This window comes from Telopea speciosissima, chromosome 7, assembly GCF_018873765.1.
Source record: "Telopea speciosissima isolate NSW1024214 ecotype Mountain lineage chromosome 7, Tspe_v1, whole genome shotgun sequence".
Lineage (NCBI taxonomy): Eukaryota > Viridiplantae > Streptophyta > Magnoliopsida > Proteales > Proteaceae > Telopea > Telopea speciosissima.
In genome coordinates, this window is record NC_057922.1 from 50655509 (window position 1) to 50683374 (window position 27866).

Sequence of the window (27866 nt, forward strand, 5' to 3'; positions counted from 1 at the left end):
GAGGTAGTCCCTGATCTTGTCAAGGGCCCTATTCCCCTGTTATGTGACAACAGAGGGGCCATTGCACAAGCTGAAGAGCCTAGGGCTCATCAGAGGAACAAGCACGTGCAGCGAAAGTATCACCTCATCAGAGAGATTATCCAGCAGGGTGACGTGAGTATCTCCAAAGTGGACACAACTGAAAATGTGTCTGATGCCATGACAAAGGGTTTGTCACCAGGTGTGCTTGAGAAACACATGGAGGGCATGGGTTTAAAATGTATAGGGAATTGGTTTTGATGTACAAGTGGGAGATTGTTGGACAAGTGTGTGTCCATCAAACCCGGTTCGGTCCGGTTCAACCCGGTTCACCTTTGTATTGAACATTTATACATTTTAGTTTAATATTGTCACATGTGATATAAACTTTTTGAGCATTATGTGTCCGTAAGTTATACTTAAAATGGTAGTCATGACTAGGGTTTGGGCTGGGCACCCTTATCATATTGTCGTCGCATTGGGTATGCCTAGACATGTGATGTCAGGGTACGAATGCGAGTGCTCACATGTTTGATGTGTGCATTGGCGAAGAATCTACTTTGTTGATTCCCTCATGTATTACTGCCAGATGTAGGAAGGGATAGACATCTGTCATCGACACCCTGTACCTGAGGGAACCCTGTCACTGCAAAGTGTGATCGTATTCTTTGGTTCATCAATGACTGAGACTCAACCGAGTCAAAGCCGGTGTTCTGGGAATGCGTGAACACTTTGTGAGTGAAGGAGTTATCCAACACGGTCACCACTGCCCGATTGGAGAACACCAAGATAGAGACTGTCTATGCATGGTCGGATCAGAATCTGGATCCAGTACCGTTTGGGAAATGATTTTGCAAAATTTATTTTACATAAAATGATACATTATTTATAGTTATTCCAAATAAAGTGTTTTATCGAGTTTTGCGGGACCCGATCGGATGCACAGACGCTCTTATATGGACATGTACTATGGATTGGGGTTTGGCAGTACATGTGTACATGCCCTAGATTCTATAATGATGGTGTTGATTAGTGGGGGGGGGTTGTATATGATAAATTGTTATCATATAGGGAGTTATTTGGAATTTGCTAATTTAATTGGCTCTTTATTTAATTAATGGATTTGGTGCTAATTATAATTATCCATTAATAATTAAATAAAGAATCTAATTAATACTTTCCCTATTAGATTCTACTTCTTTACCTGTGTAGCACTTTGAGTTTAAATAGAACTGCCAGACTGAGAGAGAGAGAGTCAGATTCTCACTAGGGCTCTATTAAATCTATCTAGGATTTAATTAAACCCTATTATTATAAATAGGGGACCAAAAAACGTAGAAGAAGAAGCTCTCCATGTTTTTGGAGCAGACACTCTCTCTCCTACATTTTTGATTTCTCTCTCTCTCCCTTGTGATCTCTCTTCTTCTTCTTGCTTCTCTCACCTGTGTTTGAGAGTTAGGGTTTGTCAAACCCTAGATCTGTGCTGAGGAGTTTGAGGGCATCTGGGACTGGCGTGTAGAACCTTGGTAGCACCATTGGAAGTTTAGATCTGTTTGCTTGGAGCGCTCCCTGGAGGAAGAACCACTGTCTATTGGAGGAGCAACACTTGAGGCTCACCAGGTTAGCAGTTCTTCATTAATTCCTTCAGTTTATTGATTATTAATATTTATGGGATGCGAAAGAAACTCGAATCGACCTTTTCCACTGCGCATTCGAGTTAGGGATGGATCCCCCTTGCCATGTGATGGACTAGGGATGAGTTTCTTCGTCCCTACTGTGATAATAAATTTTATGGGACACATAAGGGAAGGAGAAACCCTAACAGGGATGCACCAGGGTTCCCATGGGCGACCATGGGAAGCCCTAAAAATTAAAATGGGGCACCCATGGGACACCATGTGCTAACCCAGGGCGTGCAAAACCCTAAGAATAAATATCTTGGTCTCCCTAGGGAACCATGGTTTGATCCCTAGACCGTTGTTTGGCAAACATTGTAGAGCACCTACCCTGTGTTCTTCTTGACTGATGGAGGATCTGAAATTTACACTGATGTGAGAAGGAATTCATTGGAGGAGGCCTTAAACCTCTGCTTGGAATGTGGGTTGCAAGGGATTGTTTCAGAAGTTAAAGCAATCTTAAGGAATCAAAGAGCCATAAACAATATTAGAGAAGCAAATCTTTCACTCCTAACTTATGGCCAATTGAACAATGTGCCACAAGCGGTTTACTTTCAACATCTAGCAAGAGTAGATGGGGTGATTGTAGATATGGTTCCAGAGATTACAACTTCAATTTCTGATTACATGGAACAGTTTAATGACAGCAAGGAAGATAGCCTCTCTGTCTCTGAAGGGGATGGGTAGATCAAAACACTAGCAAGGCACAATTTCTTGCTGAATGAACTCTCATTGCTGCTAAAGTTAGATTCCTGATTTTTACTAAGGTTTACTTTAAGGCCATGAAAGATACTTGTTTAATTCATCCCCTTTCCTCAATAGAATTTAAAAAGGAGGATAACCCTTTCCCATAGGAATCATTGTATAGTGATTTGATCTTTTTCATTCGGTCAAGAACCAATGTATACTACCTTGTATGGGGTTACCTGTTCTATTTTAATGCTAAATTCCGTATATATCTGAAATGCGAAATACCCGATGCGTTTGCTCATGTTGGTAGATGTTTTCGACAAAAACTATCATCTTCCTCACAAGCGAAACCAAGAATCCCACTCTTACGAAATGGAAATTGATTCATCCAAGATTCTAAGGAAAGGGAGAAAATTGGAATCCATAGGCTTGGTTTAGATACTCTGTTAGATTTTATGTCTTTCTTAAATGGGTAACATTTACAGTAATAGTGGCATCACCGTGATCAATTCGTATCCTCCATTGGAGTCGAAAGTAAAAGAGTTCGATAATTAAAAAAAAAAAGAAATAAAAATCTATACAAGGATCTATTATCATCGATCTCCATTTTTTAATATCTCCATTTTTTTTTTTTTTTTTTTTTTTGGGCCTTAATCAAAAATTGCAGATGAGCAGAGGTTCTGAGAAAGCTTGAATTGGCAACTTTACTACTAACTAATGATTCAAACGAAGTGCAGGGCAGCGCACAATCTAAACGCTAATTCAAAACTCGATTGAATTACATTTAATTCAACTTATCGAAAAAAAAAAAGAAGTTAATTCGAATTCTAAAGTTCAGATCAGCATACCTCCTGAGCAAACTTCCTTTCCTTTCCTTTCCTTTCTTTTCTTAGAAGAGAAAGAGAGAGTAGAGATGAAGGGGAGCTCCAAACCTCCCACGACTTCAACAATGGGGAAGATGAAAGGGGTGTCGCCGGTTTAGGGAGTTCGATCGTGAATGGGATGCCGCTGTTTTAGGGAGTTTGATCGTGAAGGGTGCCGCTGGTTCAGGGACCTTGGTCATGAATGAAAGAACACTGCCTGCTCATGGAGTTCGATCGTCAAAGAGGTGCCGCTGGTCAGGGACTTCAATCGTTAAAGAGGTGCTGCTGGTTAGGGACTTCAATGCAAGGGAGATTAGGGTTGAAGTTAGGTCGTTCAAGATAGGATATGAGAGAAAGGGTAAAATTATCTTTCCAAATTAGATTAGTGTAAAAAGGTCCAACAAATAAGTGAGGGTAATTAAGTCTTTTTAGATTTAAGAAAATGGAGCAAAGGGTAAAATGGTCAAAATTTTGGCATCAAATGGTGGTATTTAACGGATTGGACCTATCTGGCATTTGAGGTGTAAAGCAGGGGTGGTAAGTGGAATATTGAGGGGTGGTACGTGGGATATTGAGCTGCTTAGGGGGGTACGAGGAATATTGGGTGCATTATAGGGGGGTACGTGTACCTTACCCATCTTTTTCATACTTTCCTTTGTAGGGGGTGGGACGCCTAGCAGGGAGGGGAGGGAGATGAGGGGACAGAGAGCAGGGGTGGGCACTGGAATGGAAATTTGATGTTCATTCGAACAATGTAGGGGCAGCAGGGGTGGGTGTGGGGGGTCAAGGCGGTTGGTATGGAAGGGAGAGGCAGGGACAAGGGGAGGGGGTGTGCTTCGTTGAGTGCTTTTGGGCACAACAGGTTTGGCAACAAGCGGGTAGGCTTCATCTCATCGACAACCACTCTATCACTGATTTATTCTCTTTTCTCTTAAGGAGTCAAAATAATTCAAATAGGGAAAATATTTTACTCATCGCTTACTGCTGCAGCGTCCTTTGGAACATTTGGGTGAGCTATTGGAATTGGACTTTTTCGAGAGAAGTTTTTAATCCTAGGATGATTGCATTGAAATCCATTTCAAAAGCGAAGGAGGCAATTGGTCACTTTTGTTTCTCCACTAGGAGATCCAGTAGATTCGTAAGATGGGTTCTAGTTTGGGAAACCCTGGTCTGGCTGGTATCGGAGGTGTATCTCAAATTCGGATTCTCTTTCCACTCTTGGATTTGCTTGTGGGATCCGTTGGAATTATGCTCTTGCTGCTGAAGCTATTGCCGCTAAATGTGCTATGATCCTTGCTATCACCCTGAACCTCAAGAAAATTAAAATTCAGAGTGACAACCTATTAATCATGCAACTCTTGAGTAGATCGTCGAATGCTACCCCTTGGAGGATCGCTCCCATTTTGAATGACTGTTTCAATATGGTTCACATGTTTGAGGACATCAGATTCATCCATGTCCTAAGGGAAGGAAATGTTGTGGTGGATTTACTTGCGTCTTTTGCACCCACTGTAGGTCAAACTACGGTCCAGGGATCAAACCATGGTTCCCTAAGGAAACCAATTAACTGAAAATTAGGGTTTTACACACCCTGGGTTATCCCATGGTGTCCCATGGGTGCCACATTTTAATTTTAGGGTTTCCCATGGTTGCCCATGGGAACCCTGGTGCATCCCTGTCAGTGTTTCTCCTTCCTTCATGTGTCCCATAAAATTTTAGAACACATTAGGGACAGAGAAAAATACATCTCTAGTCATTACATGGCCTGAGGGATCCATCCCATACTCGAATGCACAGTGGAAATAAATTGTTTCGAGTTTCTTTCGTATCCCATAAATATCAATAATTAATAACTGAAGGAATCAATCAAGAATTGCTAACCTGGTGAGCCTCAAGTGTTACTCCTCCAATAGACAATGGTTCTTCCTCTAGTGAGCTCTCCAAGTAAACAGATCTGAATCTCCAAATGGCGCTACCAAGGTTCTTCAAGCCAATCCCAGATGCTCTCAAATTCTTCAGCATAGATCTGGGTTTCTAAAACCCTAACTCTCAAATACAGATGAGAGAAACTACATGAAGAAGGAGAGAGATCACAAGAGGGAGAGAGAGTGACCAAAACGCAGGAGAGGGGGTCAGGCTGAAAACGCAGAGCACACCCCCTCTGCATTTTTTGGTCCCCTACTTATAGGCCTAGGGTTTTCTTACAACCCTGAATGGATTGGAATTAATCCCAGTGAGAGTCTCTCTCTCTCTCTCTCTCTCTCTCTCTCTCTCTCTCTCTCTCTCTCTCTCTCAGTTTGGCTGTTTTGTTTAAACTCAAAGTGCTTCTAAAAGGGGAAGAAGCAGAATCTAATACGGAAAGTATTAATTAGTTATTTTATTTAATATTTATGGATAATTATAATTAGCACCATATCCATTAATTAAATAAAGAACAAATTAAAATAACAAATTCCAAATAACTCCCTATATGATAACAAATTATCATATATAAGCCCCCCACTAATCAACACCATCATTATGGAATCTAGGGCATGTACACATGTACTGCCAAACCCCAATCCATAGTACATCTCCATATACGAGCGTCTATGCATCTGCTCGGGTCCTGCAAAAACTCAACAAAACACTTTGTTCAAATAATTATAAATAAACTATCATTTTATGTAAAATAAATTTTTACAAAACCATTCCAAAATGGCACTGGATTCAGATTCTGATCCGACCATACACAGACAGCCTCAATCTTGGTGTTCCCCAATTAGGCAGTGGTGACCATGTTGGATAACTCCTTCACTCACAAAGTGTTCACGCATTCCAAGAACACTGGCTTTGACTCGCTTGAGTCTCAGTCATTGATGAACCAAAGAATGCGGTCACACTTTGTAGCGACAGGGTTCCTTCAGGCATAGGGTGTTGGTGACACATGTCTATCCCTTCCTACATCTAGTAGTAATACATGAGGGAATCGAGAAAGTAGATTCTTCGCCAATGCACACATCAAACATGTGAGCACTCGCATTTGTACCCTGACATCACATGTTTAGGCACACCCAATGCGACGACCATATGATAAGGGTGCCTAGCCCAAACCCTAGTCATGACTACCATTTTAAGTAAAGCTTAGGGACACATAATGCTCAAAAAGTTTATATCGTATGTGACAATATCAAACTAAAATGTATAAAAGTTCAATACAAAGGTGAACCGGGTTTGATGGACACACACTTGTCCAATAATCTCCCACTTGTACATCAAAGCCAATTCCCCATACATTTTAAACCCATGCCCTCCATGTGTTTCTCAAACACTCCTGGTGATAAACCCTTTGTCATGGCATCAGATACATTTTCAGTTGTGTCCACTTTGGAGATACTCACATCGCCCTGTTGGATAATATTTCTGATGAGGTGATACTTCCGCTGCACGTGCTTATTCCTCTGATGAGCCCTAGGCTCCTTAGCTTGTGCAATGGTCCCTCTGTTGTTACATAACAGGGGAATGGGGCCCTTGACAAGGTCAGGGACTACCTCCAAATCTGATAGGAATTTCCTTAACCGAACACCTTCTTTTGATGCATCACAAGCTGTAAGGTATTCTGCTTCGATAGTGGAATCGATTGTAGACTTTTGTTTCGCACTCCGCCACACAATGACACCTCCACCCATTAGATATACCATCCCGGATGTGGATTTTCTGTCATCCTTCTCAGTTTGGAAATCCGAATCTGTGTATCCCAATACTGAAAACTGATTAGATCGAAAAACCAAGAAATATTCCTCAATCCTTCTCAGGTACTTAAGGATATTCTTGACATCACTCCAATGCTCGCGTCCAGGGTTAGATTGATAACGACTTACCATACCTACTGCATAGCAAATGTCCGGCCTCGTACACAACATAGCATACATAAGACTCCCTACTACTGAGGCATAGGGAATCCTCTTCATCTCTTCAATTTTCGTCTGAGACTAAGGATATTGAGATCTGGAAAGACTGACTCCATGTCGGAAGGGAACACTTCCCCTCTTGGAGTTCTCCATTCTAAATCTAGCCAGGACTTTGTCTATATAGGTGGCATGTGACAAGCCTAGCATCCTTTTTTAGCTATCTTTTATGAGCTTGATCCCAAGGATATAGTTAGCTTCACCAAGGTCTTTCATCGAAAACGTTGTAGATAACCACTGTTTTACTGCTGAAAGAAAACCTACATCATTATCAATCAGCAATATATCATCTACGTATAAAATAAGAAAACATACTGCCCTCCCACTGATCTTCTTGTAAACGTATGGTTCATCCATGTTTTGATCAAAACCAAACGATTTGATTGATTGATCAAACCTGATGTTCCAATTCCTAGAAGCCTGTTTCAATCCATAAATGGACCTCTGCAATTTGCACACCTATCTTTCTTCCTCCAAGGAAGAGAACTCCTCTAGCTGTTCCATGTAGATTTTCTCTTGTAGGAATCCATTGAGAAATGCAGTCTGCACATCCATCTGCCAGATCTCATAATCAAAGTGTGCAGCGATAGCCAATAAAATCCTGATGGATTTCATCATCGCCACTGGTGAAAAGGTTTCCTTATAGTCTATACCCTCTTTCTGGGTATAGCCCTTTGCCACCAGTCTCGCTTTGAATCTTTTGACCTTTCCATCTGCGCCCTTCTTCCTCTTGAAGATCCATTTGCATCCAATTAGCTTGATGCCAAGTGGTGGATTGACTAGACTCAAGACCTTGTTGGAATGCATCAAATCGATCTCCGAGCGCATTGCCTCCAGCCACCTAGTGGCATCAACATCCTTTAGAGCTTCAGAGTATGTGATCAGATCATCATCCGATTCAACCGATACCATGTGGAACTTTTTTACTGTTTCCACTTCAATTAGAAGAGCGAGCCTTGTGGGTGGTCTAATAGTCCTCCCACTGCGTCGAGGTTCTTCAGGTATTGGTATTTCAGTGGGTATATTAATTGGTTTCACTTCTGGGAGTGACGTTTTTGAGCTATCTGATAGCTCCTTAATGACTACTGGTTTGGACCTCTGGGTCATCATTTCTTCCTCCAGAAATGTGATGTGTTTACTTATAATGACCTTTTGGTCAACCAGGTTATAGAAATAATAGCCTATCATGCCGTTGGGGTAGCCCAAGAAATAACATCTTGAAGTCCTGGATTCCAACTTGTCTGTCTATTACTTTCGCACATGTGTTATGCAACCCCATACCCTAAGGTGTTGAATACTGGGCTTGTGCCCTTTCCACAACTCAAAGGGTGCCTTGGCTATAGACTTGGATGGAACCCTATTCAAGATATAAATCGTCATCTCTAAAGTATACCCCCAGAAAGAAAGAGGCAGCTCACTATAAGTGAGCATCATCCGGACCATATCCAATAGGGTCCGATTGCGTCGTTCGGATACACCATTTTGTTGTGGTGTGCTTAGATTAGTTAGTTGACTAACTATCCCCTGTGATATGAGATATTCTTTAAATTCATCCGATAGATATTCCCCTCCACGATCTGATCGTAAGGACTTGATGCGTTTACCGAGCTGTCTTTCGACCTTGGCTTGGAATTCTTTGAATTTATCAAAGGCTTTCGATTTCCTACACATCAAGTATATGTAACCATATCTAGAGTAATCATCGGTGAATATGATAAAGTACTCATACCCATACCTTGCTTGTATGTTTATGGGTCCACAGACATCAGTGTGTATCAACTCCAATAGATCTGTGGCTCTAGCACCTTTATTGCTAAAGGGTTTCTTAATCATTTTGCCCTAAAGACATGACTCACAGGTGGGGAATGGTTCCACCCTCAGACTCTCTAAGGGCCCATCCCTCACCAATCTACTGATTCGGTCCAAATTAATGTGACCTAATCTTAGATGCCACAGGTATGTTGAGTTCACTGGAGCTGCTTTTCATTTCAAATCAACATTTGAAACAACATTCATTCTAGTAAGGCAATCTAGAAAATACAAATCACTTTGCATATAGCCGGATGCCACAAAGGAATTATTAAAACGAATAATTAACTTAGTATTAGAGGAAAAGCTATACCTGTCCAAAACAAGTTTTGAAACTGAAATAATCTTCCTCTTAAAAGAGGGTACATAATAGCAATCCTTTAAAACTAAACAAGCAGAACTAAAATTCAAAATAAAAGTCCCCATAGCCATTGCTATGGTCTCAGCTCCAGTGCCCATCCTAAGACGCACCTCATTTCTTGCCAGGTTCATTGTCTCCTTGAACCCCTGCAAATCATTACAAATGTGAATAGTAGAACCACTATCCACCAACCAACAATTGGTCGGTTCAAAAGATAAATTAGACTCATAAAGAACGTGAACATCACATGTACCTTCTTTAGTAGCCTCTGTTTCATCCAGCTTCTTATCTTTCAAAGTCGCCAGGTAAGCACGACAGTTTCTTTTCTAGTGATTCTCCTTCTTGCAATAGAAGCACTTGCCTTTGCCTTTATTGTCAGACTTCTCACCCTTGGTTTTCAGGGTCTTACCCTTACTTTCCTTTTTCTTCTTCTTCCCACTTGAAGAAGGCTTTGCCTCAGTTGCATTGACCTTAGCCTTATCCTTTTTCAAGGATGCTTCAGCCTCTACCAGTGCATTAGCAAGCTCGGTGAGCTCCATCTCCTTATCAGACATCTTGTAAGACATCCTAAAGATTGCTTAGGCTGGGGTGAGTGACGCTAAGATCACCTCGGTCTTATATCGCAGGCTGAAATCAGTCCCCATGGATTCCAGTTTTTCAGACAGATTGATAAACTTTATTATATAATCCATCACTGGAGTCTCCTGGGACATCTTGGTGTTGTGGATTTGACTCACCACATCAGAATGGGTGTGTGTCAATTGCCTGTTAAAAAATTCAGCAAGCTTAGCCATCTTACCCCCAGCAGTGCGTATATCCTTGATTGAGTCCAGAACTGACTTTTCCAACGATCCTAGGATATAAAGCGATGCCTTGGAATCCCTTATGAGGAAATGCTGCATCTCTTCATTTGCCTTAAAATCGTTTGGGTCGGGTTGAGGAGGAACTTGTTCATCTAGAGCTGTATACAGTCCTTCAGTAGTCAAGAGTAACTTAATGCTTTGGTACCAATTGACATAGTTTGACCATTAAGTTTGTATTTGCTAATGAGTGTTAACAGGTTGGAATTAACGGCAGCCATAGTATAATAATTTACACATGTACAAGTAAAAATCACATGCTAATTAACAACCATTGAAAAATAATTGAGCACACACACACCAATGGTATTTCATGATTTGGGTTTCCCTCATAACCCAAAAGATGAATTGGATACCTACAACCCTTGAATGCATAACTCACCCTGTCGAGAGTCATTATACACACCGTGGTAGTGTAGACCAAGCTGTTCGCCTCATGGACCTCCTATATTTTCGGCTACTTGGGTGTCATGTTCAGATCCTGTCGGCTGACATACAACCAAGTCATGTACTTACCTATTGCATTAGTTAGAATCATGGAATCATGAAAGATGGTCCACTGTCATAGTGCCCTCTCACTATCCATACCCTAACGTATCTAGATAGAGGTAAATATAGATAAATGTATGACAGAGGTCCTGACAATGTTCTGTCGGCTTATGCGGGGTCATGTCACACACTTTCTACATTTATCTTCAATTGGAGGCCATGGACATGTCTACCGATTAAGACTAGTCCATATCATACATGTATTATAATTAAAGTGGGATTAATCAACTCTCACATATCATGGATAGATTTAAACAACATAATTAATCAACATTAATTAAAAGTGATTATAGGATGACGGTAGTTTTATTATAAGCAATTAAAGAACCCTCCCAATAAAAATAAAACTAATAACTTGGGTGCATCAATCATGTCATGGATGCCACGCCTCGATCACGTCTTCAAAATAAGTGATTTGCATCTCCATACGCTTTGAACGCCACATGTGGATCATCATCAACATGCCCTGAGAGTCTTAGCTCCTCTAAAATTACAATGAAAACCTAAGAAAAATTCTATACACTTTCCTTTCCATAATAATAACGAAATCCCGCATGGAGAAACCAACCCACCATTTGGGCTACCCATGGGGTGGAGAGAGAGAGAAAGAGAGTGAAGCATCACAACCACCCATAACCCCATGTATTACATACATAAACAATCCATCCATTTTATTAGAATACCATTCCCATAATCACATCATAATATAATTTCATGCATGGGTATTAAAACAAGTAAACTAAGAACAACATGGATTTCTTCAATCATTGAACCATCACATCTCATGTGATAACATGTATCCAAGCCCATAAAATTTAAATCACAATTTCAATTGTAAGTGGGGGGGAGGGAAGAGTCCCTTCACCCATCTATTTCCCCCAAAAAACAAAACAAAATAAAAATTCTGTTTTGAAAAATACCCTTTTTTTTCATAAAAAACTGGAGGGGAATCAAGGGGGGTGTATGTAGCCCACATGCGCAGGCTATAGGCACTCCCTGCGCAGTCCATAGGCCCAAAGCCCACAAGCACCAGCCCAAGGCTGCAGCCCATAGGCTTGTTGCCCATATGTGGGCTACGCACACAGGCAGGAACAAGGGGGAGCGCGTGCACAGAGACTTGGCAACGTGCGCGCCCCCCCCCCCCACCCCCACCCCCACATACAATCATGATTAAAAAAAATTTTAATTAAAATTAATGATCACAACATTCATGGATATATGTTTCAATAATTGGAAATAACAAATAGCAACCAAATCCATCATCACATGGGTAGGTTGTTAAACTAACAACCTTGTAACTACCCATGTGCACATGGAAAGGTTGTTAGAACAATCATAATTTTAACTACCCATGTGCAACTTGCATCCCACTCATGACAATCATATTAATCCATTAACTATTCAATATTAATGGGTGGGAAAGGTGGCTTTGATACCACACTGTAGGTCAAACTACGGTCCAGGTATCAAACCATGGTTCCCTAGGAAAACCAATTAACTGAAAATTAGGATTTTGCACACCCTTAGTTATCCCATGGTGTCCCATGGGTGCCCCATTTTAATGTTAGGGTTTCCCATGGTTACCCATGGGAACCCTGGTGCATCCCTGTCAGTGTTTCTCCTTCCCTTATGTGTCCCATGGAATTTTAGAACATATTAGCGATAGAGAAAAATACATCTCTAGTCATCACATGGCAAGAGGGATCCATCCCATACTCGAATGTGCAGCAGAAATAAATAGATTCGAGTTTCTTTCGCATCCCATGAATATTAATAATTAATAACTGAAGGAATCAATCAAGAATTGCTAACCTGGTGAGCCTCTAGTGTTGCTCCTTCAATAGACAATGGTTCTTCCTCTAGTGAGCGCTCCAAGTAAACAGATCTGAACCTCCAAATGGTGCTACCAACATTCTTCAAGCCAATCCCAGATGCTCTCAATTCTTCAGCATAGATCTGGGTTTTTAAAACCCTAACTCTCAAACACAGATTAGAGAAACTACAAGAAGGAGAGAGATCGCAAGACGGAGAGAGAGTGACCAAAACGGCAAAACGCAGGAGAGGGGGTCAGGATGAAAACGTAGAGCACACCCCCTCTGCGTTTTTTGGTCCCCTATTTATAGACCTAGGATTTTCTTAAAACCCTGAATGGATTGGAATTAATCCCAGTGAGAGTCTGTCTGTCTCTCTCTCTCTCTCTCTCTCTCTCTCTCAGTTTGGCTATTCTGTTTAAACTCAAAGTGCTTCTAAAAGGGGAAGAAGCAGAATCTAATAGGGAAAGTATTAATTAGTTATTTTATTTAATATTTATGGATAATTACAATTAGCACCATATCCATTAATTAAATAAAAAACTAATTAAAATAGCAAATTCCAAATAACTCCCTATATGATAACAAATTATCATATACAACCCCCCCACTAATCAACACCATCATTATGGAATCTAGGGCATGTACACATGTACTGCCAAACCCCAATCCATAGTACATGTCCATATACGAGCATCTGTGCATCTGATCGGGTCCCACAAAAACTTGACAAAACATTTTGTTCAAATAATTATAAATAATTTATCATTTTATGTAAAATAGATTTTTGCAAAACCATTTCCAAAATGGCACTGGATTAAGATTTTGATCCGACCATACACAGACAATCTCAATCTTGGTGTTTCCCAATCGGGCAGTGGTGACTATGTTGGATAACTCCTTTACTCACAAAGTGTTCACGTATTCCCAGAACACCGGCTTTGACTCGCTTGAGTCTCAGTCATTGATGAACCAAAGAATGCGGTCACACTTTGTAGTAACAGGGTTCCCTCAGGCATAGGGTGTCAATGACAGATGCCTATCCCTTCCTACATTTGGCAGTAATATATGAGGGAATCGACACAGTAGATTCTTCACCAATGCACACATCAAACATGTGAGCACTCGCATTCGTACCTTGACATCACATGTCTAGGTATACCCAATGCGACGACCATATGATAAGGGTGCCCAACCCAAACCCTAGTCGTGACTGCCATTTTAAGTAAAGCTTAGGGACACATAATGCTCAAAAAGTTTATATCGCATGCGACAATATCAAACTAAAATGTATAAAAGTTCAATACAAATGGTGAACTGGGTTGAACCGGGTTTGATGGACACACACTTGTCCAACACCTACTACACAAGATTCCAACTTTTGGTTTTCCCCTCCCCGTTCTATCTCCCCCTTACTGTATGCTGACTCTTTTGGAACTTTGTTCCCTCGTCAATAAATTTCTTTTTATAAAAAAAAAAAGTCTAGGAGAGAGAGAGAGGGCAGTGGTTGCAGCGGTGAATGGGAAAGGGAGAAATAGAGAGAAGGGGGAGATGTAAGATACAGTGGAGGTGGAGGAAGAGAGATACTACTATGAATGGATTGAATGGTTAAGATGTTTCCTATTCCATCCAATGGTCAATAGAATGCTAGGACATAAAATTCCATTCTATACGAATATACTTATGTATCGAATTGTTTAGGATCTCAAGGGAGATTCAAAAGTTAGAGGAAATGTCCCTTTTAACCTAAAAATCACCTACAACGTGGCAAGAATAAAGAGGCGATAGAATTTATTTTTCAACCACTTTTGTCACAGAAAGTGAAATTTTTAACCCAAAAATCATGTACAACATGATAAAAATCAGGGGGCAATAGAATTAGATTTCAAGCTATTTTGTCATCAGGTAGGTGACACTTAGCCGGACCCAAAACAAAAGAGTTTTTTTTTTTTTTTTGGGGTAGAAAAACGAAGAGTTGTATTCTAGGTAAAGTTTATGGTGTATGTAGGGGGCATCTTAGTCACTGGTGTAATGTTTTCACAATGTGTCGGGTTAACATCTAGTCGTTGTATGTGCATGGAATAATGGATGAAGTCCTATACGGGAGGTGGTCTCCTTAGTAAGTAGAGGTTTCCATTAACCTATTGTAAAAGTGCAAAACTTGTTTTGTTATGTGTTGGTCTATTAACAACGGCGCGCCCATTATGGTAGCAATGCAATTAGTTGCTAACCCTAGTTATTATATGGAGAAGAGAGCAGAAATGATCAACAAAAAGAGAGGAAGCGGCTAGTGAAATCTTCATCAAACATTATGGATTCAATTACAAGGTTTTGTTCTTGACATGGTTTTAAAAATCAAGAATCGGCTCAGTGAATTGTTCGATTTGGATTGGAAACGGCTGACACCGATCCTGATTTCTATTGCTCCTAATCGCTGCTTTCTTAATCAGAATCGGATCAGCCGAATCAAGTCCGAATAGGCCGATTCCTAGTCATTTTTTTTTATAATCCATCTTGAATCGGACCGATTCATGAGTCAATTCTTGATTCCTAATCCGATTTGATTTTCATCATAGAATAGCTTAGATTCTTGATTATTGAACCGATTTGATTTTTATTATAAAATAGCTTAGATTCTTGATTTCTGAACCAATTTGGATCAAAATCTTCTAGATCGATTCCATTCTTGATTCGGAGTTTTAGTTACTCTCTTATGTATAATTTCATGTTCAATAATTCATCATGATGTTGATTGCATAAATTATTTCTAACAATTGATGTCGAAAGCTTTATAGGTAACCATCGTGTCAACTACGGGTCAAGTCACCCCCAAAATATCGCCCTTAAATTTATTTTTTTTTAATGAAAGTGAACCACACATACCACACCCCAATCCCAAAAGGACTTTTAGGACCGTGGAATGGTTTGTGCCTAGCAATTTTTGTCAGCTTCACAACTAACGTCATGTCAACTATGGGGGGTCAAGTTGTTAAAGAAAATCCTAAGGTGCCATATTGGTAAGTTTTAATGAAAAGTCCAATAGAAATGGATCGAGATCCTCTCACGCGCGGGACGATGTCCAGCGCACATCGTCCAACTGGGGAGGCCTCGATCCACATGCCACTGCACTGGGATGTGTGCAGTGGTGTGGATCGATGCCCCCCACCCGCACGATGTGCGCTGGAGAGGATCTCGATTCTACAGAGATACATGTCTGTTTCTCCAATGGGTTTTGCTAACCTCACTGACGTTGTATGTTCACTAATCACCACCACCCAACGAGGGCAAATCACATGGGATCTGATCCTCTGGACAAGAAGGGTAGCAGGATCTCTAATGTATAATTACATGTTCAATAATTCATCATGATGTTAATTGCGTAAATAATTTCTAATAATTGATGTGGAAAGCTTTACATGTAACCATCATGTCAACTACGGGTCAAGTCACCCCCAAAATATCGTCCTTAATTTTATTTTATTTTATTTTTTTATGAAAGTGAACCACACATACCACACCCCAATCCCAAAAAGACTTGTACGATTGTGGAATGATTTGTGGCTAGCAATTTCTGTCAGTTTCACAACTAAGGCCGTGTCAACTACGGGTGGGGGGGGTCAAGTTGCTAAAGAACATCCTAAGGTGTCGTACTAGTAATTTTTAATGAAAGTCCAACAGGGAAACATGTTTGTTTCTCCAATGGGTTTTGCTAACCTCACAGACGTTGTATGTTCACCAGTCACCACCACCCAATGAGGACAAATCACATGGGATCTGATCCTTTGAACAAGAAGGGTAGCAGGATAAAAATTATTTTTCCTGGCAAGTGATTGGAAAATAAAGCTTACTAATCCTATGAGGTTTACATTTTATTTTCCATCTCCAAGTCCATTGCTTGGGTCTTCAAACTTCAAAGTAGGCTTGGCATGCCTTGTTTGTGAACTGTTGAATGTAATGGCCCATTATATATATTTTTAATTATTTATTAGCAATAAATTTGAATATCTGATTCTATAAATGTCATTTGGGAATTAATCAAATAATAGGGTACAATCATAATCTAGTGACATTAATTACCTTACTTGTTCTAAGCTTAAATTTAACAAGTGATATGGATGTAGAATCTTCTACCAGTAAGTAGTACCAATTAAAGTCACCATTTTCAAGTCATGATGGATAGATAACATCATGGATGGTAATCTTAATTAGTCCAATAAGAAACAAACTTCTCTTTACCTAATAAACTCTCTTTTGCAGTCCTCTGTTTAATTTCCACACATTATGATCCCTCACCTAATCTTCTTATCTTTGTGGTTGGCAACTTCCTTCAAATTTCCATCAGCTTCACCTAATTAATCTTCTTATGTTTGGCTTGTGATTCAGTGGTTGACTCGGGAGGGGCGTACGTAAACCGTAGCCGAACTCGGTGATTGCACCGTAGAGTGTAGACAACTTTTTCGGCAGTGTTTTCTTTGTTTAAAGTCTCCATTCATACATACAACGAATTCAACCATTTGAAGAGGAGGTTTAGATTTTAAGTTCAAGTTTTTAATGTTTCATAGACTAAAGTTTAAGGTTTCTAGAAAAAACGGTGGAAAATTAAACAAACATTAAATTAAGGAATAACATAACATTCACAATTACGAAATACATAGTTAGATAAGTGTTTCCAGTGTGATGGGGGTGGGATGTGGCCCCTGCTTGCACGTGGACGCATCAGGTGGGTGATGATTCCCTCTTTTCATGGGGACAGGGCTGTCATTCCACCTCCCCCTTGTGTTTGGGTGTGGACGATACACTCCCTCAACAGAAACAATTCTCTTTTAAATTTATACTTAAGAAAGCTTTTTTAAAACAAGGAAAAAAGAAATGTAAAAACTTAGTTTAATAAATAGTTTCAATAACAGGGTAAGTAACCGTTAGGGTTACGAACTTACGATACATCAACAAAATTAACTTGTTGAGGATGGTGCAATACAACCCAAGGTCGTTTGATAAATATAAAAAAAAAAAAAGAATTAGAAGATGCAACGACTCCAAGTCCAAGTCAGTGTCGGTTCAATAATCTCATCTTGGAAGACCCAAAGTCAGTGGTCAAGTCTTTTGTCACTCGCTCATATGTTTGTGTGAATACGTGGTTGGCGACTTCCATCAAATTTCCATGACAATACATGTCACTGGGACTTGATCTGACCTCATTTTCATCAGTTTTACATAGCTGACCCCATCTGAACTACGGGTCAAATCGCCGTGTGATGCACGCTGGTGGTGATGGTGATTCAGAACAACTTTTATCTTATAAAAATCATTTGGGCTTCAAAGATCTGGGGCAGAATTGAGTGTTATCTGATAAGGCCTAATCATGGGAGGTCTATCTGCTATGACATCTATTCGTGATCAATTTCTTCTTCTTCGTCTTCTGCTGTTGTTCCAGCTGCTGCTTTTGGATTTTGTATACCTTAAAAGCAATATTGTTGGAGCAGCTGGTCTCAGTAGTACTACTACTCTCACTGTGAGCAGCAGCAGCAGCAGCTGCATAGAGGGAGAGAGACAGGCACTACTCGAGTTCAAAGCTGGTCTAAACGACACTACTTCGGGCCGACTCTCTTCTTGGATCGGTGGTGATTGCTGCAGATGGAGAGGTGTGGTCTGCAACAATATGACCCGCCATGTCATCAAACTCGACCTTCGAAATCAACCTGTATACTCCGAATTGACAAGTGTTGATGAATATTACGACATTGATTGGGAAGCTGCCCAGAAGTCTTCTTTGGGTGGAAAGATAAGTCCTTCATTGCTCAAATTGAAACACTTGAATTACTTGGACCTCAGCTTCAACATTAATTTTCAAGAAACCCATATTCCAAAATTCCTCGGTTCACTTCACAACTTGAGGTATCTCAATCTCTCTCTTTCACCATTCACTGGAACAATTCCTCTTCAACTTGGAAATTTGTCAAGATTGCAATATCTTCATCTCGGTTCTTCTGATGGTGGTGATCTAACGATCAACAATCTTCAGTGGCTCTCTGGTCTATCTTCTTCTTTGAGGTACCTAAACATGGATTATGTGAGGTTTACAGGTAAGTCTTCAACTGGCTGGATACAAGCTGTTACTATGCTTCCTTCTCTGTCAGAACTACACCTGTCCTCCTGTCAACTTTCCAACATCCCTCTCTCAATATCATCTCTTCATTCATATGCTGCAAATTTTACTTCTCTTCTAGTCCTCGAACTTACTCTGAACAACTTTAGCTCCTCAATTATTCCTCCCTGGATTTCCAATATTACAAGTCTTACTGTTCTTGACTTATCCGATACGGACATTGGAGGAAGGATACCAAAAACTTTGGGTAATCTTTGCAATTTGAAAAGGTTAGATCTATCAGATTGCAAGATTAATGGCGGAATAACAGAATATGTGAATAGTTTGTCCATGTGCAATTCTAGTAGCCGCTTGGAGACACTACATTTGGGTTACAATTATAAAGTTTCAGGTCTGATTCCATCATCTATCGGAAACTTGTCATCCTTGATAGAATTGGACCTCTCTGCTACTCAACTTTCAGGTAAACTACTTACTCCTTCTCCTGGAACGTACCTTGTTGGATCTTTAATTTGTGGGTGCATACTACGACCTCTCTTAATTGAAACTTCTATTTCAGGTCCAATTCCTACATCTATTGGAAACTTGTCATCCTTGATAGAATTGGACCTCTCTGCTACTCAACTTTCAGGTAAACTACTTACTCCTTCTCCCGGATCTCTCCAAATATTTTTCCACTTTCTTTTTTTTTTTTGGTGCATGCTAGGACCTCTCTTAATTGAAGCTTCTATTTCAGGTCCAATTCCTACATCTATTGGAAAGTTGTCGTCCTTGATAGAATTGAGACTCCATTCTAATACTCAGCTTTCAGGTAAACTTCCACCTTCTCCCGGATCTCTCCAAATATTTTTCCACTTTCTTTTTTTTTTTTGGTGCATGCTAGGACCTCTCTTAATTGAAGCTTCTATTTCAGGACCAATTCCTGCAACTATCAGAAACTTGTCGTCCTTGAGAACATTAGACCTCTCTAATACTCAAATCACAGGTCCTATTCCGATGTCCATTGGAGGATTGTCATCCTTGAGAACATTACACCTCTCTGGAACTCAAATCACAGGTCCTATCCCGAAGTCCATTGGAGGATTGTCATCCTTAAGATATTTGGACCTTTCCTACAATCAAAAATTGGATGCAACTATTCCTGAATCGATTGGGGAACTTTCAGAGTTGGTTGTATTGATGTTAACTGAGAGTTCTTTGAAGGGCGTTATTTCAGAAGGTCACTTTAAAAATGTCAAAAGTTTAAAAGTGCTATACATCGGCTCTGAAGTTCCAAATAAGCCCTTGGTTTTTAAACCGAGCAGGGAGTGGATTCCAACTTTTAGTCTGGAGACTATCCATATGTCTGACCTCCAAATGGGCCCCAATTTTCCTCCATGGCTTGCAACTCAAAAGAACCTCTCCGGTATAACTCTCAGAAACGTAGGAATTTCAGACACCATACCAGATAGCGTTTGGAATTTATGTGCTCGGCAGTGGATACATACTTTGGATCTCTCTCAAAATCAAATCAGAGGGAGGGTACCAAATTCTTTGGAATTTTTCAGTGCAGATACAGTAGATTTGAGTTTCAATCAAATCAATGGTTCTTTCCCCCTTTGGTCTAATGTTAGTGATCTAAATCTTGGGACAAATTTATTCACAGGACAAATTCCTCAGAATATTGGTAAAGTTTTAGGGTCTGGAGTATACGCTTTAGATTTTTCTGGGAATTTTTTAAATGGGAGAATTCCTTCTTCTATATGTCAACTACCGCGTTTGACGTTTCTTGGCCTTTCAAATAATAGTTTAGGGGGAGAACTCCCTAACTGTTGGAAGGACATGAATGAGTTGGCAGTTCTAGATTTAGGTAACAATAATCTATCAGGCAAGATTCCTCAATCAATAGGTTATTTGTCTTCATTGAGATTTCTACTACTTAGTAGCAACAACTTTCGTGGCAAGTTTCCTTCATCATTGCAAAAATGCACATCTTTATTGGGTCTTGACCTTAGCAGAAATGGATTCACTGGAAATATACCAACATGGATTGGAGAAAGTCTATCAGCTTTGAGTATTATCAGCCTTCGTTTCAACTTTTTCACTGAAGAAATTCCTTCACAAATCTGTAACCTTTCTGAGCTTCACTTCTTGGACCTCTCACATAATAATCTATCAGGACTCATTCCACAATGTTTGGGTAACTTGAGTTATCTAGAATCAAATGAGGCATATCCTACATCAGGCTTTTATGGGGAGCACATGATGGTAGTTACAAAAGGAATAGAACTTGAATACAGCTCCACTCTTGACTTGGTGAACAGCATTGATCTTTCATACAATCATCTATGGGGAAAGATTCCAGATGGGATAACAAGGCTAGTGGGATTGGGTACCTTGAACTTATCAATGAATCATTTGACAGGAAAGATCCCGGAGAAGATTGGGGATTTGCGAAATCTGGAAACACTTGACCTCTCCACAAACCAACTTTCAGGTGAGATTCCTCCAACCATATCTTCTTTAACTTTCTTGAGCCACTTGAACCTCTCACATAACAATTTATCTGGGAAAATTCCTTTAAGTAACCAGATCCAGACCATCATTGATGCTGATGCATCATCGTCCATTTATTCTGGGAACTCCGGACTTTGTGGGTTGCCACTACCTAATAATTGCCCAGGCACCAACATATCTCCTCCAGCATATGATGAAGCCAAAGTTGATGGAGATCATCAAAATGAAGAATGGATGGATATGCTATGGTTTTACATTGGCGGCATTATGGGCTTCATTGTGGGATTTTGGGCCTTTTGGGGCACTTTAATTTTCAAGAAATCTTGGAGGATTGCCTACTTTCGGTTTTTGTCATATTATATTGAATGAGGAGGAATTGATCAATGTCATCTCGATCCATTGCAGCCTGTCTTATTACCATAAGAGACAATAAATAAAAGGTACGTACACTCCATCCTTTAATTAATGTGTATATTTCCTATTTGATACATAAGAGAGTTTTTTTTTTTTTTTTTTTCTTTTTCTTTTCCTCATCATAGCAATGTGCCTAGTAGGGGTTGTTGGCATATATCTGTATAAGCAAGAATGTTATGTCTTGGTTTATGTTGTAAGTTTTAATTTTGAATCAATAAGATTGTGGTGGTACATACAACTTATTTTATACAAATTTACTGAAAATGCCAAGATAAAATATTGTGTGATACAAAATATTAATGTGCGGTCCACAAAAATCACTGTTCTCACCGCCATTACACATGGGTCGCACCCCCTTTTTTTTTTTTTTTTTTTTCTTCCAAACAGACCCTAAAAGTTTTTGAATATCTAAATGAAGTAGCCTCCGGGAAAGAGATAACCCACAACCAAAACTTGGATAAAGGTATTTTCAACATTCAATAATATTGGAATTTAGCTACCAGTTTCTTTGAACTAGCTGAACTAACATCAAACTTCTCAGCTGTAAATATCTCCCACCAACACAACTAATGGATAAAAGCGTTGTGATCTCTAACCCTATGTGCTATTAGGAACAAGACACATCTTCCCCCCTTTATATATGATGTACAGATTTTTCTTTTGCTTTAATATATTAGTTTTTATTTTGATCCCGGGCTGATTGAAACTTGAACGACTCGGTTTGACACACTTGCTACTGCGATGGCTGGGTAGGAGCTTGACTCATTGTGGATGTAGGAAAGTTAATGATGTTATTCATTCTTCTCAGAATCTTAATTATAATGTAAAATCACATGTTTGAAGAGATTCTATATTCACCTCAGTTTAAGAAAACTAAATTCAAAGACTTTTGCAAACGTGACAATCACGCTAGCGAGATGCCTAACATCACACATGGAATGGTCACACAATTACACTAAAGAGTCAAAACAATATGGGTGGGCATCGGGTGGGTTGGGCAGGCTGAACTGAAAGAGTTACTTGAGCCCACCTGACTTCAGGTTTGGTTTGTTCAGCCCAAGCCCAAACTAATCAACATTTTTTAAGCCCATAGTTAGGCTTGGGTTCATTGTCTAGTCGTGTTGTACCTGCATCAGCATGGAGCCAATGAGAGCGTGTGCATAAGGATCTATGGGATTGAGATTTTTAATTTCACTATAGGCTGAACGGTAAATTCACGCGGTCCTATGTCTAGGCACAAGAACCACATGACCAGTTAGCATTATTTTTCCCTCCTATTTTCTTTTCTCCGTTTGTTTCGACGTAAAATTTTACTTGAAAAATTTTACGGGACAAATTTTACTTCGTAAATCTAAATTTTTATAGCTTTATAATTGAAGCTAATAATTTGGAGGTGATAAAAGCTATTGTAGATAATGAGGAACCTATTCCAGTTGAGATAGCCCCAGTTATTGAGGATATCATCTTCCTCTCAGCTCCGCCTATAGAAGCTCACTTCTTCCATATTCCTAGGGTCATTAACGGCATTGCCGATACCCTAGCTAAGAAAGGCCTGTCCGTTGGGTGTAGGACAGTTTGGCCTTACTTCACTCCTTGGCTTTATCAATGTTGTAATGCTGAAGCCTCGGCTTCCCCCCCCCCCCCCCCGGCCGGTTTTGAATAAAATTCCCCGTTACCAAAAAAAATAGAACACTCAAACAAATTAAGGGAATAAACTCGTCAAATAATTGAGGTATCCAGGTTAACTCAATCTAATGGTACATATTCTTCAAAATTTATCACCGAATTAATAGACTAATTAAAACATCAAATCATTCTATTATGTACTTAAGCTAAATTAATGTAATAGAATATGTGCTATAAAATTGGTCAATCCACATCACTTACATTAATATCAGACCTTGTTGGATCAATGACGACTATATGGATGTTAGATGAAAAAACATTAAAAAATATTTGAATACCAAAAATTAGGAAATATAAAGTTGGATAATTTTAATTTATTTTTAACAGATATATTTAAAGGTGAAGTAGAAAAAGAATAACATATATATCATTAAAAGATAATGTAACAATTTTTTAAAGAGGGAGGATTCCCTCCAACGCTCGTGTGTAGTTTCAAGTATTGGAGGTGGTACTATGGGAATCCGCTTGGGTTATTTCTGAACTTCGTTGGTTTAATCCCCCTAGTGGATGGGTGAAACTAAACACAGATGGGTGTTCTCTGGGAAACCCTGGGAGGGCTGGGGCTAGAGGGATCCTTAGGGATGATCGTGCTGTTTTGATTTCAGCTTTTAGTGTTTCCCTTGGTATAAAGACCAATTATGTGGCTGAGTTCATGGCCCTTCTTCACGGCCTTCTGAGAGCTAAAGAAATGTATGTGACCCGTTTATGGATCGAGTGTGACTCCATGTCTGTGGTGGATTTGATTCGGGCAGGGTCAATCCCTTGGTTTGTCAGGCAGCAGTGGCTCGGTTTGCAACCATATCTCCTCTCTATCTTTTGGAAGATTTCCCATTGCTTTCATGAGGCAAATCCGGTTGCTGATTTCCTTGCCAAGTCAGCGGTGAACAGTGGTGTGTCTATTCCGTGGGTCTCTGACTTCCTTGCTTCAGTTTGGAGTTTTTTTTCTGATGATGCTTTCTAATTTGGTGTTGGGTTATCCTTTGGTGTAGCCGTTGTTAGTTTGTTTTCCTTTTGGCTGTAGGCTCTCGCCCTGAGTGTGGTGTTTTTGTATCTGTCTGGGTATGCCTAGAATTTTATTTCTTGTACTTTTTTTTTCTCTCTTTTAATATAATCTTGCTGACCTTTAGCAAAAAAAAAGGACTGTGAGAGATAGAGAGTTTGAATTGGGATGAATCTCACCTTACCCACTTTGTTGGGTAGTGATGGTATTTATAAACTTGAATTCAAAGTGATGTTAACACTCGTATTTGCTACAATGGGATAAACCCAATTAGTTACAACAGCTAGTATTAGATAAGTGTTGACTGATTCAAATAAACTTGAACATTTAAAATGCCAACGGATCCTTATCCTTAACATCCCCCCACAAGTGGAAGTTGGTTGTTGAACGATCTTCAACTTGTTACGGATCATTTCAATGCGAGAACGTGATAAGGATTTCGTGAAAATATCTACTAGCTGATCGCGAGTGGAGATAAATTTGACTTCAAGTTGGTCTTGTGCAACCAAGGGACGAACGAAGTGAAAATCCACCTCTATGTGTTTGGTGCGTGCATGAAACAATGGATTCATTGTGAGATAAGTAGCTCCTAAGTTATTACACCATAGTACTGGAGGCTTTGCTTGTGGCACACCAAGTTCTTGTAAGAGGGATTTGATCCTGACCAGCTTTGTTGTCGCATTAGCAAGAGCTCTGTATTCAGATTCTGTTGAAGATTGAGCGACTGTATTTTGTTTACGAGCAGACCACGATATTAAGTTGTTGCCAAGAAATATTGCAAACCCACCTATAGACCGTCTATCATCAGGGCATCCAGCCAAATCAGCATCGCTAAAGGCATTAAGGGTGGTGGATGTAGAGTTGGTGAGAAAAAGGCCATGTGAAACGGTTTCTTTAAGATACCGTAGTATGCGTTTGACAGGTTGCCAATGTTCATCAGTAGGGGATTGGAGACATTGGCATACTTTGTTAACAGAATATGATATGTCTGGCCTTGATAATGTGGTGTACTGGAGGGCTCCCACTGTACTACGATATGTTGTTGCATCAACCAATGGCTTCCCTTGAGCTTGTGATAACTTGGTATTGATAGCCATAGGTGTATGTACTGGTTTGACACCATCCATGCCAGTCTTTTTGAGAAGATTTGTAATATATTTTTGTTGAGAGAGCACAATACCTTTAGAACATTGAAGCTCCTCCATGCCAAGGAAATAATGCAATTTTCCCAAATCACGAATGGCAAACTCCTGCTGTAGAGAAGTAATGGTATGATGAGGTAGTGTGGGATTAGAGCCAGTGATGACTATGTCATCTACGTATACCAACATATAAACACAATGAGAGGCCTGCTTAAGAATAAATAATGAGGTGTCGATTTTGGATCCTTCAAACCCTAAAGTAAGTAGATAGGCACTCAATCTTTAAAACCAAGCCCTTGGCGCTTGCTTCAAACCATACAACACCTTATGTAACCGGCATAGATACTGTGGTTTAGTGGGATCAATAAATCCTTGAGGCTGTTTCATATAAACTTCCTCCTTGAGTGTTCCATGTAAGAATGCATTACTTACATCCAATTGGCGCATCTCCCAGTTGTTTGCTGTCGCCAAGGATAACACAGTCCTAACTGTAGTAGGCTTTACCACAGGACTAAATGTCTCTGTGTAATCAATGCCTTCCCACTGCTTGTAGCCTTTGGCCACTAATCTAGCCTTGTAATGCTCAACCGTACCATCTGCTTTTCTTTTTATTCGAAATGCCCACTTAGATCCAATTACATTCTGATGGGACTGTGGTGGAACTAAACTCCAAGTTCCATTTTTTAACAGTGCATTGAACTCAGTTTCCATAGTTGTCCGCCACTTATCATGTTTGTTAGCCTCTATGAAACAAGTAGGTTCAACCTCAATGGGACTTTCTGTTAAGTGGGCAGATGGCAAAGGATAACATGTTGATGGCCTTGGATTGGATCTTACTTGTATCGGGTGAGTCCTTGTGAGAGGCGCTGCAAGTAAATGACTTTGGGCCTTGTGAAGATATTGAATCAAGAGGCAAGGAAGGTTGTGGATCTGCAATAACCCCTGCAACATTATTCATAGCATCTGATCCTTGTTCGTTAGTAGATGAGGTAGGGGTCACATCAGCATTGGCAATGAGTGGTGAATAATTGTATGTAGGGGAGAGTGGAGATGGTGAAGGTGTAATATGTGAAGTCATACCAGATGAAGTGCCTGCTGTTTCTTGGACCTGTAATAGACGTGTATCAAAGTTGGATATTGATAACCATGGCTGAGGTGGGATTGAATGTGGTTGTGTGCTTTGAATATGAGTGGCAAAAGGAAATTGATCCTCAATAAACTGAGCATGGCGAGCAATGTACATGCGGTTTGTTTTTAGATCCAAACATCTATAGCCATGATGCAGAGGACTGTATCCCATAAAAACACACAATGTAGAGCGTGTGAAGTGGGACCAATGAGAGGGGCACAGAGGCATCATTTCGCTCCCATTGTGTCTAGAGTGAGTAGTACACTTTCCTATAGAAAACTTTTTTTCAAATTAAATTTAGATAAAAATAATTGACAAGACGATGAATTGGAGGATGCAAAGACTCAAAAATATTTTCAAGGGAAAAGCAGTTTTCTGTAGGGGAGTGCTGGAGTAGCCTATCTCTCTTCTCCTTAAAACAAGGGGGCAGAGGTGTCTTTTTCACATGGGGAGGAGAGAGATAGACTCATGGGAGTGCTGGTGCGGGCCACATTCCCTGACAGATCTTTTTCTCTTTTTTCATACCTTCAACCTAATATTCTCATACCATGTCAAGTAGTTGGAGTCCTTTGTTGAATGCCCACACGTTATGGTCCACACGGACTTATAGGTTTGTGCTGGGTAACTTCCACCAAACTTTACCAAAAAAAAAAACCTTTCACTAAACATTCATGAGTGTCACACAGCTGACCGATGTGTAAACCACGGGTCAAGTCGCCATAGAAAGTCCTACTAAAGAGGCACTACTGGTAAGGCACTAAGGCCTAGTGAATTAGTGGGTTGGACCCATCCGAGTTTTATAAGAAAAGATGACTCAATTTCAATTCTATGGACCCTACGGACACAAATTGATCTTTTTCTCCGCTGGGTTTTTCTAACCTAGAGAAAATAATCTCAGATTTCTCACCAGCTAATGGGAACAAATCAAATTGAATCTAGACATTGGGAAGGATAAAAAGATAAACATTATTTTTTTTTAAACAGGTGTTTGGACTGTAGACAACTTTTTAGCCGAGTGTTTTTTTTTTTTTATTAAATTTTATTTATGTTGTTTAAGGTCTCCATTCACACATAGAATTCAACCATTTGAAGAGGAGGTTTAGATTAGATTTTAGGTTCCAAGTTTTTAAAAGTAAAATGTAGCAGCGCTACCCTTAAACTCCATTCCCTAAAATCATCCCTCAAATCTAAACCGTTGAATTCTTTTATCAAATTCTAACCGCTCAATCATTTTACCCTTAACCGGCTAATTCTGTGGAGCAACTTTTTGAAATCTGTATAACTCTGCTGCTGCCCGCCCGAAAATTCT

At 39.9% G+C, this 27866-nt stretch overlaps 1 protein-coding gene across 1 annotated transcript; it reads left to right on the plus strand.

Annotated features, from left to right (window-relative positions):
• Window positions 1-17946: 17946 nt before the first annotated feature.
• LOC122668658 (receptor-like protein EIX1) lies at window positions 17947-24247 on the plus strand. Its single transcript, XM_043865196.1, has 4 exons — window positions 17947-19153; window positions 19250-19321; window positions 19604-21434; window positions 23791-24247. The coding sequence occupies exons 1-4, from the start codon at window positions 17947-17949 to the stop codon at window positions 24245-24247; spliced, it is 3567 nt and encodes a 1188-aa protein (XP_043721131.1).
• The last annotated feature ends 3619 nt before the right edge of the window (window positions 24248-27866 follow it).

Coding starts and splice junctions, on each gene's coding strand:
- LOC122668658 (XM_043865196.1), top strand. CDS start 17,947: ATGGGAGGTCTATCTGCTATGACATCTATTCGTGATCAATTTCTTCTT. Junction 19,322..19,603: donor CTCTGCTACTCAACTTTCAG/GTAAACTACTTA, acceptor CTTCTATTTCAG/GACCAATTCCTGCAACTATC. Junction 21,435..23,790: donor GAATGGATGGATATGCTATG/GTTTTACATTGG, acceptor TAATCCCCCTAG/TGGATGGGTGAAACTAAACA.